This window comes from Drosophila biarmipes, chromosome 2R (genome assembly GCF_025231255.1).
Source record: "Drosophila biarmipes strain raj3 chromosome 2R, RU_DBia_V1.1, whole genome shotgun sequence".
NCBI classification, from domain to species: Eukaryota; Metazoa; Arthropoda; class Insecta; order Diptera; family Drosophilidae; genus Drosophila; species Drosophila biarmipes.
Window position 1 is genome coordinate 19,694,705 of NC_066615.1, and position 15,154 is coordinate 19,709,858.

General features: G+C 40.0%; 3 protein-coding genes, 1 long non-coding RNA gene and 2 other non-coding genes across 7 annotated transcripts; 1 reads left to right on the plus strand and 5 right to left on the minus strand.

The window, feature by feature from the left end:
- Positions 1 to 1,321: 1,321 nt before the first annotated feature.
- On the minus strand, positions 1,322 to 2,405 carry LOC108022234 (lambda-crystallin). Its single transcript, XM_044091939.2, has 2 exons — positions 1,970 to 2,405; positions 1,322 to 1,912 (listed from the first exon to the last, which is right to left on the minus strand). Exons 1-2 carry the CDS (start codon positions 2,378 to 2,380, stop codon positions 1,376 to 1,378), a joined length of 948 nt encoding a protein of 315 aa, XP_043947874.1. The 5' UTR covers positions 2,381 to 2,405; the 3' UTR covers positions 1,322 to 1,375.
- A 5,625-nt stretch (positions 2,406 to 8,030) lies between these two features.
- Positions 8,031 to 11,182, minus strand: LOC108022963 (uncharacterized). Its single transcript, XR_001768065.3, has 13 exons — positions 11,031 to 11,182; positions 10,723 to 10,829; positions 10,479 to 10,537; positions 10,240 to 10,289; positions 10,008 to 10,063; positions 9,778 to 9,833; positions 9,534 to 9,593; positions 9,288 to 9,357; positions 9,022 to 9,073; positions 8,771 to 8,822; positions 8,524 to 8,580; positions 8,286 to 8,348; positions 8,031 to 8,107 (listed from the first exon to the last, which is right to left on the minus strand). It is a non-coding gene; the product is annotated as an uncharacterized LOC108022963 (long non-coding RNA).
- LOC108022962 (rRNA N6-adenosine-methyltransferase ZCCHC4) lies at positions 10,167 to 13,443 on the plus strand. 2 transcript variants are annotated; one of them, XM_017092182.3, is made up of 4 exons: positions 10,167 to 10,183; positions 11,905 to 12,297; positions 12,351 to 12,539; positions 12,599 to 13,443. In XM_017092182.3, exons 2-4 carry the CDS (start codon positions 11,906 to 11,908, stop codon positions 13,326 to 13,328), a joined length of 1,311 nt encoding a protein of 436 aa, XP_016947671.1. In that variant the 5' UTR covers positions 10,167 to 10,183; position 11,905; the 3' UTR covers positions 13,329 to 13,443. The 2 variants fall into 2 exon arrangements, with proteins under 2 accessions (XP_016947671.1, XP_043948202.1); XM_044092267.2 differs by lacking the exon at positions 10,167 to 10,183 and having other exon boundaries at positions 12,167 to 12,297; positions 12,355 to 12,539.
- Positions 10,362 to 10,445, minus strand: LOC122818435 (small nucleolar RNA Me28S-Cm3227). The gene has a single exon (XR_006367918.1). It is a non-coding gene; the product is annotated as a small nucleolar RNA Me28S-Cm3227 (small nucleolar RNA).
- Positions 10,608 to 10,688, minus strand: LOC122818434 (small nucleolar RNA Me28S-Cm3227). Its single transcript, XR_006367917.1, has one exon. It is a non-coding gene; the product is annotated as a small nucleolar RNA Me28S-Cm3227 (small nucleolar RNA).
- Positions 13,413 to 14,381, minus strand: LOC108022961 (protein transport protein Sec61 subunit beta). Its single transcript, XM_017092181.3, has 3 exons — positions 14,218 to 14,381; positions 13,948 to 14,159; positions 13,413 to 13,878 (listed from the first exon to the last, which is right to left on the minus strand). The coding sequence occupies exons 1-3, from the start codon at positions 14,218 to 14,220 to the stop codon at positions 13,791 to 13,793; spliced, it is 303 nt and encodes a 100-aa protein (XP_016947670.1). The 5' UTR covers positions 14,221 to 14,381; the 3' UTR covers positions 13,413 to 13,790.
- Between the last annotated feature and the right edge of the window lie 773 nt (positions 14,382 to 15,154).

Sequence of the window (15,154 nt, forward strand, 5' to 3'; positions counted from 1 at the left end):
GCAAATACAAAAACCTCTACCTCATAACGTTGGCCAACTCTTTTTGCCTTTTGTCATGTCGTTTTTTTTCTTTTCGTTGGAATGTAATTTTTTGTCAACGCCTTTTGTTTGCACATTAAATGGCATTGGCTCGCCAGCGCCATGTGCAATTGTCCTGCCCCGCCCCCTTGTGTCCTGCAAAAATTCCAATGGCCGATGGTCTGGGTAATGAATTACTAGCCACATGCTTTTTGTCCGCCGCCCGCTGGCTCGCAACAATGACATTGCAGTTTTTAGCCGCCACCGCCGTCGGCATCAACAATTTCAGGGCCGCAGACGGTTCGGGATCCTCCGCAGAGGACCCTGCCCCTACCCCTAAAAAAGGAACACCCACAGGCTGTCTGAAATTATGCGACTTTAATTGTTATATGGCCATTGCCATTCTCTTAAATACTTGGCATTGAAATATGGCGAGACTCTGCTGGTCGAGCCTTTTAATGAAGAGGGTTGCGGGTTATGGAAAGCAATCCGATAAAGGGATTTTTAAAATTGCTGTGTAAATCATTTAAAATTGGCGAGGAAACAAATATGAAAAAAATGTATAGCTTTATTAAAATTGTTGTGTAGAATATGTTGTATTACTAAGCATAATTAAACTAACGTGATATATTTTCGACTATATTTAACTTTGTTTATTCAGCGACTTAAAAAATCATTTTTATGTATGGATTTTTTTGAATATGATTTTTTTCTGCCGACTTTTGTAATTATAGGTATATTTTTTTAAGCGCGATAAGCTTACAATACAAGTTAACTGAAATAAAATTAAAGTAAAATTTTAAATGTGCTCATTAACTGATTTTTTTTTGCTGATGTTTCTCTCATTTTCCTCAATGAAGTTCGCCAGACATGGTAACCATCGACTCTTCTTTTTCGTTATTAGAATTTTCATTTGGGCAAAAGTCTTCCAAATCCTTATAGTTAAAGCAATTGCAAGAGTGCTCCCAACAATCCGTAGTGAAAACAAATCCGGCGCTCAAATAGAGATTTTTCACTTAAGACGCTCGCCCAGTTTGGGGAAAATGCTTGGGCGCCCGAAATGAAAAATGAGTTAGGGCCGCCAGCATTCATCAGGCCAAGTGCCGAAATGGGGAAAACTGCGATGGGAAAACTAGGAAAGGCGTCGGGGGCGTCGAGAATGCCGAAGCGGAAATGTGACACGTTGTACTTGAATGCTTCGCGTTGGAAAAGCGTTTCCGGTTGCCGCAAAAATTAATTTCATTAATGCACGAAACTCGAGAAGCAAGGAAAGAAGAGGAAGGAGCAAAACGACACGGACCCATTAAGTTGATTCCCAGTTTATTCGGAGGACATCACAAGCCCAGCAATTAATATCCTATTCAAACTGCTTCTTTAGCCTGGCCAGCTGGGTGAGGAACTCGTCGCGGGTGGCGCGTCGCTCCGCCAGATTCTCGAGTGGCACCAGCTGCTCACACTGCCGAGCAATCTCCGCCAGGGTCTCCCGATCTTCCCGAGTATTGGGGGTCTGGCCATAGGTGGCACTAACTGCCGAGATTTCGCCACCAAATCGCTGGAAATAGTCGGCCACGCCACCAGGAGCATTTAGATGGGCCGTCTCCAGGGATCCGAGGAGAGCATATCGCAATCCCAATCCTTGGCTCAGCACTCGATCCACATCCGCCACGCTGAGGATGCCGGAGACCACCAAGCGCCACACTTCGTTGAGGATGGCGTACTGAATGCGGTTGGTGGCAAAGCCCTGGATCTCCTTCTTCAGGGTCACCGGACGCTGGCCCAAGCTGAGCATGAGGTCATGGGTGCGCTCCACGGCACTTGGGGATGTCCAGGGAGCGGGCACTATCTCCACAAGGGGTATGAAGTACGGCGGGTTCAGCGGATGTGCCACCAGAATCTGCAAATTAAATATGAGTATACAAGTCCAGAAGTACAATCTACAATCAGAACCCACCTGTTGCCTCCTTTTGAGGCCCTCGCTGTACAGCGATGGCATAAAGGTGCTCGTGGAGCTGCCCACCACTGTCTGCTCCTCGAGCAGCTCATCCAGCTGGGAGTACAGCGACTTCTTTAGGTCCAGCACCTCGGGTACGCACTCCTGAATATACAGCGCCTCACTGGTCAGTTCCTCCAGTCGGGTGGTGACCTCGATGAGGGCAAACTGCTCCGAGGCCCGAATCTTTCCGCGCAGCGCACCCTTCTCCTCCAGACTGTGCAGCTCCCGGTCCAGCTCCTGCAGGGCCGTGGACAGCTGGCTCTCCAGGATGTCGTAGAGCTGGACCCGGTAGCCAGCCGCTGCGAAGAGCATCGCCCACGCCCTGCCAATCAGTCCACTGCCCACGATCCCAATCTTCCGGCTGCTCATTTTGAAATGTCATCTGCGGGCGTTCTATGGGTCTGGCTTAGCCCTGCGGATCAGAACGGGAACTGCAGATTTATCGCCACCGGTTCAAGTTCAGCCAGCAATCACATTAGTCATGTGACTGTATGCCTCTTTGATGATAATACATTGTTTACTAATAAAATTACACAGCGGGAATGAGTTGGGATCTAGTTGGGATCTAATTTCATAAAATATGTAAAATTGTTATATGTATATTATATATATAGAGCTGGAATTATTATTATTATTATCTAGAGCATAGATATAAATACTCTACTTTTCCATTGATTAGTTGATATAATCTTTTATAATATGATGCATTTTCTTAGATGTTATATACTAATAATTATTTTTTTGTTATTATTCAAAGAAAATAACATAAAATATTTTTAAAAACCGTCATGTTTTTATACCTGAGTGACCCCCTACCATAAGTTCCTAATTCTTTAAAGTCCTTACAAGTATACTTATTTATTATAGTTTATATTTAACGTTTCAATGAAAGCTTTTCCCACCTTCGTTCTTGCTTTTTATAGTCTCATTAAATTTAATTGCTTATCAACCTTGAAGACCCTGTGAAATGTGAAGCAGCCGATTAATTGATAATCCCATAGTTTGTGATTTATTAAGGCTAAAGCTTTTACTTTCAGCGCGCCGGGAGATAGAGGTGGGCTACCGCACAGGGGATACCTATGTATATGTATTTCTTTAAGGGCGGGGGCGTGACACTTCGCCCAGCTGACAAAAGCCTGCATGTAATACTTTTATGCATATTTCGCGCGTATTTTTCTGACATTGTAAGTGGCTGAGGCTGCCAGCAATAAATTATTGAGTAAGCACGGCCAACAACAACAGCAACAGAAGCCGGAAGAGACAGCCGGAGAGGCGGAGAAATGGAGAAATGGCGAAACGGAGTTCTGGGACGGAGTCTCGTTTTCATATGTAAACCACATTAATCATACGCCCCGTTTGCGTTTTCATTTACGCCACTGACATATGTATGTATGGGAATAATAAAAAAAGGCGAGCGAATGAATAACAACAGCAATAACAGCGGGAGAAGAATCTGAATCCGAATCGGAAAAACGGTGGGAAAAACGGAATCCATAGCCTCATATCCCAGACGAAACTGTTAGGCAGTCGGGTTAAATCAGCCATGAAATGCCATCTACACTATATGGCAAGCCGTAAAAATAATTCCACAAAGGGCCAGCCAGAAATATTTATACGCATTGAGAGATTCGCATTTCACTTCATTGCATTTAAATGCTTGTTAATAAAAACGGAAAATGGAAATGGAAATGGAAATCAATGCCAGCTGCAAAGGGAGAGTTGTTGAAAGGCATTTACGTTTGCGTTTACGCTCACAATTGCCGTTTTCCCCTCCCCCTTTTGGCCAAGTGCTCAATGGCCAGGAAGGAAAAACGTAAAAAATTAATCCGAATTTCGATACGCCAATTACACGCCATATTTTATTTATTTGCCATTTATTGGTATTTATTTTGAATTTTAGAAGGTTTCCTTGACTAGTTTGAAAGGCAAACAAAATGGGTTTATACTTGACAGCATAACTGCCGCTTACAGGTGGCCTAGACCCAAAACTAATCTAATTAGAGGTCCCTGGGCCACCTTAAAGCCATCGGATCCCTTTCCCGGCCGCCTCCTCCGCCAATCAAATGCGGTCAGCTGTCACAGAGGAGCAGAAATCAAAATCACCCAAAAAAAATAGGTAGAAACTGCTGCAGCATCAGCAGCCGTGAGGAAAAAAGAAACAGAAACCTCGAAATCAATTAATTTTATTGGCCATCTTCCCGGGCTGCGGAAATCCGTCCGTGTGCGGAAAACTGAAATGTCATTGTGGCGAAAAACTATTTCCCAAACAGAGTGCAATTCCCCGTATTTCGACCTTTTTCGAGCTGTCACTTTCGGTGAGGGTATTACTGCTGAGCTTCCACATCGTGTTTGTAATAAATTAAATCGGATTACGTTTTAGAGTGATTATTTTTGAGAGTTTTTATTAAAAATGCTTGCAGAAAGGCTAGGGGTAGCATTTTCCCACTAATCTGACTTAATACTGAAACCTACATTAACTTAAAATACAGTAGAAAAACATTTACTGGATAAAAGTTAACAATACATTTTTATGTTAGATTCGATACTATTTAATAGAAAAATTACCAATAAACGGTAAGTTGTTAGTATTTTCGTAACTATTAACTTTTTGATTTCTATTTACCAATAAACCTACCATAAATTGGAAAGTTGTCTGCATTTTGCTCACTAATTACTACTTGGTTTTCATTTAATAGTAAATATGTTGGAACTGTTGGGATCATTTAACTAATAAATTGGTTAATTTTATTCAAAAGTTTCTTTGTGTGTACTTCAATGTATAGATTGAGATTCAGTAGCCCTACTGCTGTCCCAGTGAAATTGAGGGTATTGCAACTTCGTTGGCCGCAGGACCAGCCAGTTTCCTCTATTTTTTATACGGCTTGGCATTGGGCAGAATCTAAATCTGAGTCTATCTCCTCTCTGACATTGACAAAAGTGCAAAGGATTAAAAGTTGTACACGGGCCGGACAAAAGCCATTGAGAGGTAACCGCATAGATACAAGCGCCCGTACACCCTGTCGGCTGTTCTGTGTTCTACCTTTTTGCACATTTTTTACGGCCGCACTGAGGAATTGAAGTCACGTAGTTTGTGTGCAAATTTTTTGCTGCCCGTGTCCGTGTTCGGAGAGGTCCCTTTTTTGATTCGGTTATGTTGCTAAATTTAATTCTTGTTTAGCCGCCGCACTCTCTGATTAAATTTTGCCCCCGACACTTACGTGATTTCAATGCGTAATTTATGCCAATAACCCGTAGCCCGTGGTGGAGGCCAGTCCATATGGCCTACCCCAAAAACCCGGAGTCTGACAAACTTTTAATTAGTTTAGTGTCGCTCGAAGCGGCCCGTCGCAGTGCCGGTGAATTTGCAGGGTATTTGTTTTGAAGAGGTGCCAACTAGCAAACACACTCGGGGATTCAGAGATCTGAGATCCCGAGCCTGAGATTGCCGGATTGCCGGATTGCCAGATCCAACAGATAACCGCGCTCACGTGTTAATGTCTGTTTGCTGGCCTCAAAATGCCTGAATGCCATGTGTGCTGTGTGTTGTGTGCGCCTCCCCTGGCTTAGATTCTAATCGGGCTCCGTTGCCTTGGCCACACTTGTCATCTGGCCCACCGGAGACTCGTCCTTTGGTCCTTTGGTGGTGTCACCCACACATCTGTCCCCCCGGCGAAGCCCCCTGAAAGCACCCCCGATTTTGCCATCCAATTAACTTGATGTCGTCGCAGTTCTTTCGCTCCGAGGTGAAAAGTTGCAGCCAAATCAAATGTGCCAAAGCGTGGAGAAGTCGCGTGACTGTCAACAAAGCGCAATCTCTGCCAGTGTATAGTAAGTATAGTAGGTAAGTCCTGGCAAAAGGCGGTCAGAGTTCGCCTTTGAATACTCTTGGCAGGACGCGGAATGTGGCTCAAATCCCGCGAGTGGAATCATCAAAGGAACTCCCTTCGAGCGGTGTAAATTACGCGGGTAACCCAGATTCAGAAGTGCATTCTGATGTCGGTTCAAGGAGACATGGTGAAAATAAAAAATTATTTAAAATAACTTGAAGAATTCATGGCTTAATTACTAACTGCTTTCCAAGCATTGGGAAACATTTTTAAAAAATATAAGATAATTTACAAATAATTTGTCTAATTTATGTCAATGAGATGTCAGTCTTTCCTTCAGAACTTACTACCTTTAATTTATTATAAACCTTAAAAAAACTCTTATATGTATAAGGAAGGTTTTAACTCAAATCGTCCTTGAATGGTCAACCACCTCAATCCTTATTATCCCTCAAATAGGGCATACGATTTCCAATACTTTGCGGAAATAAATGCTTCCACCTCATTTCTTTTGCTTTTGTTTGCTCCTCCGGCTCTTTGGCGTTCGTTTGCTGGCTTTCAGCCCAATTTAATAGTTTTTCGATTTGTTGAATGGCGAATGCCAAAGCACAGAAAATAAATTGTCACAGAGTCGCTGGCCAACTTGAGCAGCTGGCTGTGGCCCGGCTCCTCGCCAGTTAACCGCAAAAACCAGGCTCTGGGCCCTGTCTTCTGGGCCAAGCCAGGACAGGCAGAAAGGCAAAGTTTTCCTGCAGGAGCCACTCGGAGCGGAGCGGCGACAGACTCCTTGGCCTTATCTCCATCAGATTCGGGAGTGAAAAGCGCAGCGGCGATGTCCTTGTCGTCACATATTGAGTGCAAAAAGTTCGATGACTTGGCAGCGTCCGCCGACAACAGCGAGTACTTCCTGCCAGCCTTCAGCAAGCCACGCACAGCACTGAGAAACGTCTCAAAAACTGCTCGGAAATAAAATAATTACTTATAAGTTAAATAAAAATTTTAAACTAAATACTAAGATATAAACCGATATTTTTAAAATCCTACAAAGCATTTTTTTTAATAATTGAATCCCCTTTTATTTGAACAACATTTGTAATTTAAATCCTTTAAATGAGTACCTTTTCATAAAATAATTCAAGGATTAACCCTCAATTTTTAAAGAACTGAAATGTCCTTAAAATTAAAACCATACCCATAAATGTGTATTTCATATGTATTGTTTATTTTAGTATTTATATAGTTTATATTTTTAATTTTCATTTTCGGTATGGTGACATTACTTTTTCGACTGCACACAAAACTATCCACAGAAAACCCTCTTTCCCTCGCCGAAGCCTCAAGTGAAGTTGTAAATAACTTGAGCATGATGGGGAAGGGAGAATTTTCAATTGAATTCATTGCGTTTTGATTGCACAACCCCCGCACACCCCACATAATTATCAACTTAATAAAAAACCAACTAACTGTCATTTAAAATGCCCCATAAAATCGCATAAAAGCGCATAAAGTGCCTGGCACACATCGTCGTAACTTGTTGTAAATATGCTCGTGCTCAACATGCACTCAATGAATGAAATGTGTTCACAATGTTGAAAATAGTTGTGACACCCCACCGCCCATCCCCCCCGAAAATGGGAGGAGTTCCTTCTTAGTGCTCATGTTTTCGTGAAGTTGTTGTTGCTTATACGGATGGCAGGGCAGGGAAGCGACTTCCGCTCATGTGGACAGCACTACAGCATGATAAATTGATGCTTGACGCCCTTAAAAATGCAAAGAAAAATTGGAGACACCGAGGGAAGCTTCTGGGAATGGAAGCCAGGCAAGAGGGCCAGTGTCAACGAAGGTGTCGGAAAAGTCAGCCCAAAATGTTTTTAAAAATCCATAATTTTACAAATAAACAAATGAAGAGAAGCAACGCGCCCTTTTTTAAATTTGGGTGGTGCTGCCAGATACATGGCGTTGCCACTTCTGAAAGCAGCAGGACTCATTGACCTTCAGCTACATTACTTCAGATGGCGCCACATAAGTGAAAAAATCACAGATGGCGCCACGCACCGCAAAAATTTAAATTTAATTTCTAGCCTCTAATTAAAAAAAAAAACTGATGACCTGGCAAAAACATTATATTTTTTATTGCTTCACCACAATATTGGTCTTCCTATAAGAAAATCCCAGCTACCCAAAACAAAACCATTTTGATTTACATTTAGCTTTTTATTTGTTTTTATGATAGAAAATTTGGTTTCCAATTTTTATGAAGATTTACAACCTGCAAGAGAAGAAAATAATTAATTAGCAAAAATCCAAAAAAGTTGTATGTATTTAAAATTATATATTAAATCAGTTGGGGAAATGACTTTCAAACAGCACGGTGTTTCTCAGTTTAAAAACCACGGACGGTGTTTTCATCATTTCAAATAAGCTAAGAAACTCTTGATAATAATTACCTTTTTAGTTAAATCAAAATGATATCCTCAAATATCTTGATTAAATGCCATCAGTAAAGTCATCTGTAAAATAACAATTTAAAAATAAATAATGGGAAATGTTATTGTCTAAAATCTCACATTTGAAATGATTTATCAGGTGGGGAAATGACATTAAAACAGCATGGTTTTTCAGTCTTAATACGGACATTATTTTCATCATTTCAAAACAATGAGCAATTGTTTAATTTAAAATTACCTTGACATTCTGGAATATTTTGTTCAAAAACCAGTTTAAACCCCGTTTTTTTTATTTCTGTAAAAGAAAAGGAATTCACGTTAGCTTATGATAATAATAAACAATATAACATATAATTTAAAGTGATTGTCAGATGGGGAAAGAAGATGACAAATGTCAGCATGATTTACTTTGTTGAAATTCCACGGACGGAAATTTTCATCATTTTAAATATCTTTGAAAAAAAAAGTCGGGAAGTAATAATCACCTTTTCAATTGGAGGAATATTTTGCCGCTATAGAAGAATTCCGTAGAAAGGACTGCAAATAATAAAATATTTGTTGTTAGAATGGACTTTTAAAAAAACAAATGTAATTGTTTTTCGATTTATTTCAGACAGGGAAAGTGGACAGCACGGTTGTTTTAGGGTTCTACTCAGAAGAGGGAATCCTGAGATAGGAAAATATCATCCTAGGAAACGCTAACTGTTCTTTTTCACAAAAGAAATATTATATTTACCTTAAGAATTGGATGGACATCATGCCGTTTTTGAAGAATTTCAGAGAAAGAGCTGCAACGATAAATGTTTACGTTAAAAAACAAACCCCTAACATAAATAACAACAAATTTTGTTTTTAAAGCGTTTGATATCAGACAGGGAAAGTGAACAGCACGGTTGTTTTAGGGTTCTACTCAGAAGAGGGAATCCTGAGATAGGAAAATATCATCATAGCAAACGCTTTACGATCGTTTAAAAAAAAAAAACAAAACAAATAAATACAAACCTCTTGGTTAACACAGCTTTTCTACACAAATATCAAGTTCCTTGATAAATAAGGTCCACCCAAATTCCATCTGAAAAAAAGAATAGATATTCGTTTTAAATCAGTTTAAATATAGGTCACGTAAAACATAAATTATAAAATTAAATCAGTTCCAAAAAGTTGGTAACATGTGTTTTTTCTAATGAACTATACTAGGAATAACATCACATAAGGCATTTGAAGTGTAATAACAGGAAACAAACATACCTTAGAAAATATATTCGCAGGGCAATAAGAACTCGATTGATCAGCAATCAGCAGAAAAGTCTGTAAAAATAAATGTTATTGTTAGAATTAAATCAAATTATTTTTCAATCAACAAGCTGCTTTAGTTTAAGGTATCAGTAATATTTCTCCGCATTTTCTACTCAGTAGAACGAAAGTTAATAGATAAAAGGTATTCATCATATAAACTATTGCAGCATATTTCAAAATCAAAACTTAATCTTACCTTGGTTGCCCTTAAAAGACCAGTTCAGCATCAGTTCTCATTAAATCTTGTTAAAACTGCAAAATAATAATAATAAAATTAGCAAATTGGGAAGTAATAAAAATATTTTTTTATAATTGTTTAAATTCAGTTGCAAAAATTGCAGCCATTTAGTTTTAATCAAAGAAGTCGTACGGTAATTATATTCATCAAAACAAAAAATCTATATCAATTAAAAGACAAATACTAACCTTTATGGATCCATAATGATTTTTTTGTATTTGCATTTTCTCTCAGCACGTTGAAACTAAAAAGAAAGAAAAGCTAATTAGTAAAATCACTTATAAAACAAAATCGTATTGATTTAAGATATTATCAGTTACTATTAAATAGCAGCCATTGGGTTTAATATCACGGAAATCAAACGGTAATTACTTGTCATCAGTTAAATTATTTATTTTGTGAATTACAAATAAAACTTACTTCGTGAAGAAGGAAGGGCCATCGAAGAAGTTTCTCGAGCCCCACAAATTCTGGAAGAACAGAAAACTAAGGTTAGGTTTCCGACGCCATTTTCTTTTAAAATCTAAAATCTATATATTTTTATTTTGTTATCAGAATCCTTTTGGTTAATTTTAAGTTGTGAATCAACAGCACTTTGTTCAGATTGAACTTATCATCAGGAAAATTATGTTTAAACACATTCTTATTTATATTCTTACCTCGATAAAATTCTCCCCCAGAGTGATCCATCAAAATGGCGGCTTGACGATATGCGTATCTAAAAATAAAAGAAAAATTTGGCTTATTGTCTTTGTCTCATTTGAGTTCAAATATTTATTTATTTTGAAATTTTCTCAGAATCCTTTTGGTTAATTTTAAGTTGTAGATCAACAGCACTTTGTTCAGCTTGAACTTATCATCAGAAAAATTAATGAAAGAGAAAAATAAGAGAGTATTACATACCTATAAAGGGCAGCGCCGGCTCTCACTGTCTCTCTCTCACGACAAGTTGGAGGGCAATGCCGGCTATCTCTCTCTCACGCGATGGCTCCGCCACGTGTTTTTCACGTCTAGAACAAAAAACAATAAAAAGGTTAATTATTGCCTTGCATTTTAAACGCACTGCAGTTAGTTAATTTAGTCTATCAGTTGGCCGTTCTTATTCTTTCTACAGGAAGAGTGCCGAGTCTTGCGACCCAGCACTCGACTCTTCAGAAAAAGAACATTCATCAAAAAACGGTGCAAAGACAATGAAAATACTCCACACTTACTTTTAATCCATTCATTGCGCTGGCATCCGGCTTGCACATTAACTTTTCTTTGCCTTGAAAAACATAACCTTCACATGGTTTTGCTGCATTTTCCTCGCACCACGCGATAGAACTTCTCCGATCGAACAATTTTTTTAAAAAAGAAATTTTAAGGGTTCGTACGTGCTTTTATAGATTTTTGCCGTTTTGGAGTGACCAGAGGGTCAGAAACATTTGCATACTTACGTTTACTTACGTTCGCTTGCGTCATCGATGTTTTCGATTCTAATCGATGCTTTCTGGTGCTGCCAGAAAGTATTAAACAATCGAATAAATAATTTTGTTAAACAGTATAATAATTTATATAAAGGAATTTTTTTAACTTATTTCATTATGGATGATGATCAAAACTTATAAGTATCTAATTAAATCTGATCAAAATACATACAATACACATTTTGAAAATGTCCGCGTTAATACATATTTTTAATGACCTAACAAACATTTGAAACAACTTAAATGGTTGTTGCTTGGCACTATATTTCGGGGTAAAATTTGAGGAAAGGTCAAAAAATATTTAATTATAAGCGAAATATACCACCTTCTGTAATGGTAGCAAAAAAATAATACTGAACCAATGGAGTAACCCCCATTTTTTATCTTGGGCAGCTAAAACGTATTTAACTAAAAAAAGGCTTTTACTTTTCATAAAGCAATCGAAAAATTTGTCGTTTTGCGTAATCTATCCCACCAACTATTGCGTATTGAAAAGTAAAACTGTAAGTCTAAATATTACCACACCACGCAGTCGGGAATACCTTATAGAGAGAGCACTGTACTCCTCTTCTTCTTCTTTGTTTACTGTTTTCGTTTGGATAAATACACGTTTTTTCAGAATGTTTGATAACAAAGGCGATAAACTACTGCTGGAGATTGAGGAGGATGAGGCTGATCCCGCGGAGCAGCATCCCCGCTGCGAGCACGGACCCACGGTGCTGTTCTACCGGCAATCACAGCTCCCCGAGCAGGGATTTTACGCCTGCTCAGCCCACCGGGACTCAAAACTTTGCAGTTTTCACCTGCCGGCGGATCAGTGGAAGGGTTACACCTGTAGGACATCACTTCCCGTAAGGAACTATCCTTCGTCATCCAGTAAGTCAAGGAATCCCTCCGATCCTGATCCCACACTAAGCCTAACAGCGCTTTCCGAGGACAAAGCCAATGCTCAATACTTCTTTGACGAAGCTGCTCTGAACTTCTTGGCAAATCAGTGTAGAAATATAGCTAGGTTGGTTAACCTATGTATTTCTAAAAATACCCCTTAACCCCCCTTCTAATTAGCAAGGTTGTCTGCATGGGCGCCCCTCGTTTACATTTCCACCTGCGCCACAAGCTGAAGAGCTTTCTACTGGATCTGGATGAGAGATTCGCTGAGTATCTGGGACCTGAAGAGTTCTGTCTCTACAACATGTGCAATAACCACTTTTTCTACAGCCGCAAGCCCTTTGAACATTTCCTGGGGGACACCAGGTGAGTCAGTTACCCTAAAACAAAGGTATCCCTTAGTTAAAATTGCTCTTCATTTCCAGTCCAGAACAACTAGTCATAGTGACGGATCCCCCGTTTGGCTGTCGAACTGAACTGATATCCCACACGCTGCGCAGCCTCAGGAAACTCTACAACAGAATCAACCAGTTGCCTTCCACACCGCTGTCCATATTCTGGATATATCCCTACTATTCGGCCAATCACATAAGGCAGGAAATGCCCGAGATGGAAATGAGCGACTACCGGATAAACTACAGCAATCACCTGAGATACACAAACGTGGGAAAGCAGAGTCGGTTTTGCGGATCACCTGTACGCTTGTTCACCAATGTACCACTAAAATTGCTACAGCTACCTGTGGAAGAGGGCTACAAGTACTGCCAAAAGTGTGACTGCTACACGGCCACCGGAAACCTTCACTGCAATAGCTGTGGGACATGTCCCTCGGTGAATGGTCAAACTTACAGGCACTGTGTGTCCTGCGATGTCTGCGTGAAACCCAACTACGTGCACTGCAAAAACTGCAGGAGGTGCACCCAAAAGGAGGGTCACAACTGCGTCTTCTACCAGACCAAACAGTACTGCAGGCTGTGCGCCCAAAAAGGCCACATCGAAAACAAGTGTCCCAACTTTCGTAAGGGAAAGTTCAAACACACCAAAGGCTGTCTTCTGTGCGGCAAAAGCAACCATAGGGAACGGAGATGCACTCAGCGATCAAAGTACTTCAGGGAACTTTGTTTTTTAAACGAAACTACCACTCAATGTCTTTGAGGTTCTGCTTAACTATTGTTAAGGTGATAATTGTTGGGTTGAAAACTGTAAAATGCAAGGCCACCCATTAACAGCAGGCCAATGTTTGTTTAATACAAAATTTATTTGTTCTTAACACTTTTCGTTGAATGTCTTACAAATTGTTGAATTGCAACTGCTGCGCGCGGAATTTCTGATGCACATGACCACGATAAATTGTGGAATGAATTCTCTCAGTCCGCCGAACGAACGAAGCGAACGAGCGAACGGATTGGGAAGATACGATTTAATTTTGAAAATATGCATTACGTTTAAACAGGTCTTTAACTTAAGCTTAGGTATAGTTAATTTCATGTGGAAAACACACCAATGCCTCAACAAGCGGAATGGATCTCATGTTATCGCGCCGCGAAAGAAATGATGACGTCGACAGTGTTCGCGTTCGTTGAGGAGAAAGTATTTATTGGCTACGAATTGAATGGCTTAAGAACGATTGTATTTGCCCCAGATGTGCAGCATGAAGACGGAAGCGATGAAGAGCAGCGACATGACCAGCACGGGCACGGGTCCGCTGTGGAAATATAGTATAGGGTGTCATAAGAGGGGGCACTTTAAATATAGACGAGCTATGGCCACTTACACCTTGATTCCGGGAGAGTCGTCGGTGTAGAAGCGCCACATGCCACCAGTTCCGGCTCCGCCGGGAGCACGACTCCGGGCCGCCGTGGTGCTGCTGGTGGTCTTGCGCTGCTTCAGGGTGCTGCCGCCTCCGGATCCGGCGCTACGTGGCGCCGACAGTTTGCTGGGCGAGCGCGATCCGCTGCCCACGGACGTTGAACTTGCTGGAGCGGGCTGGCAAATATTGATTTTAATTAGCTGGCGCCCCTGTTTCCTTGTCAGTTTAACTCACCATTTCGGGCTGTTTCTGTTTTTCTGCGCCGACCGACTGGAAAATGTGAGCAGGCGAAGTGGAATCTGAATGTGAATCTGACGTGCTGCTCGGCTTCGTGTCGCTTCGTCTTTTTCGTTCCACGTCACTTTGGTGGTGGCCCTGGGCGATAGGTCGTGTCAGGGCTGGCAACTATCGCCTTTAGACAGCCAGAGGTGACAGCGAGTGGCAGATGTCATTCGATTTTTAAATTGACCGCGGTAAAATAAATAAATAATAAAGGTTTCTGTCATTTGCATATATATTTGAAATGTAATTCAATAAGTCACTATTATAATTATGTCTCATGATAATATTGAAATAAGTTTATTAAAAAATTGTTTTCACCATATTTTGACAGTTTTTCTATTTAATGTTATTAAAACATCTACATTTATTAATATTCCATAAGATATTCTTTAGGAAATAATTATAAATATTAAAAATCAATGAGTGACTGCTTATGCATTTAAAGGTAGTTATTGAAGAGAATAAGATTCAATTTTTGTGAATCGTTTCCATAAGAAAAATAAGACACAAAAGTTTTCAGTGCGAATGTGAGCTAGTCTTAGGTCCTTGCTCACATGCTCGATTTGAGATAATTAAAGTTCGAATTCTAGGTTTGAATTGAATTTGCACAGCGTATTGTCCAAATGATAAACTATTTTACCAGTAACATGTCATGTCAATTAATCACAGAAAAGTCACAGTTTAAGGAACACCCCAAATACAGGTAGAAGTCATGTAGCTTATAGCTAGAAAAAAAAACAATAAATAAACATCGATAACAATCCTGGGCAACCGTGTAGCAAGGTATTTTTAGAATTGTTTGCCGGGCAAGCACAAATATTCAGACGCGCAAAAAGAAATTACCAACAAACTAGTGATATTAATTAGGCCAGAATAGCTGCTAAACAAT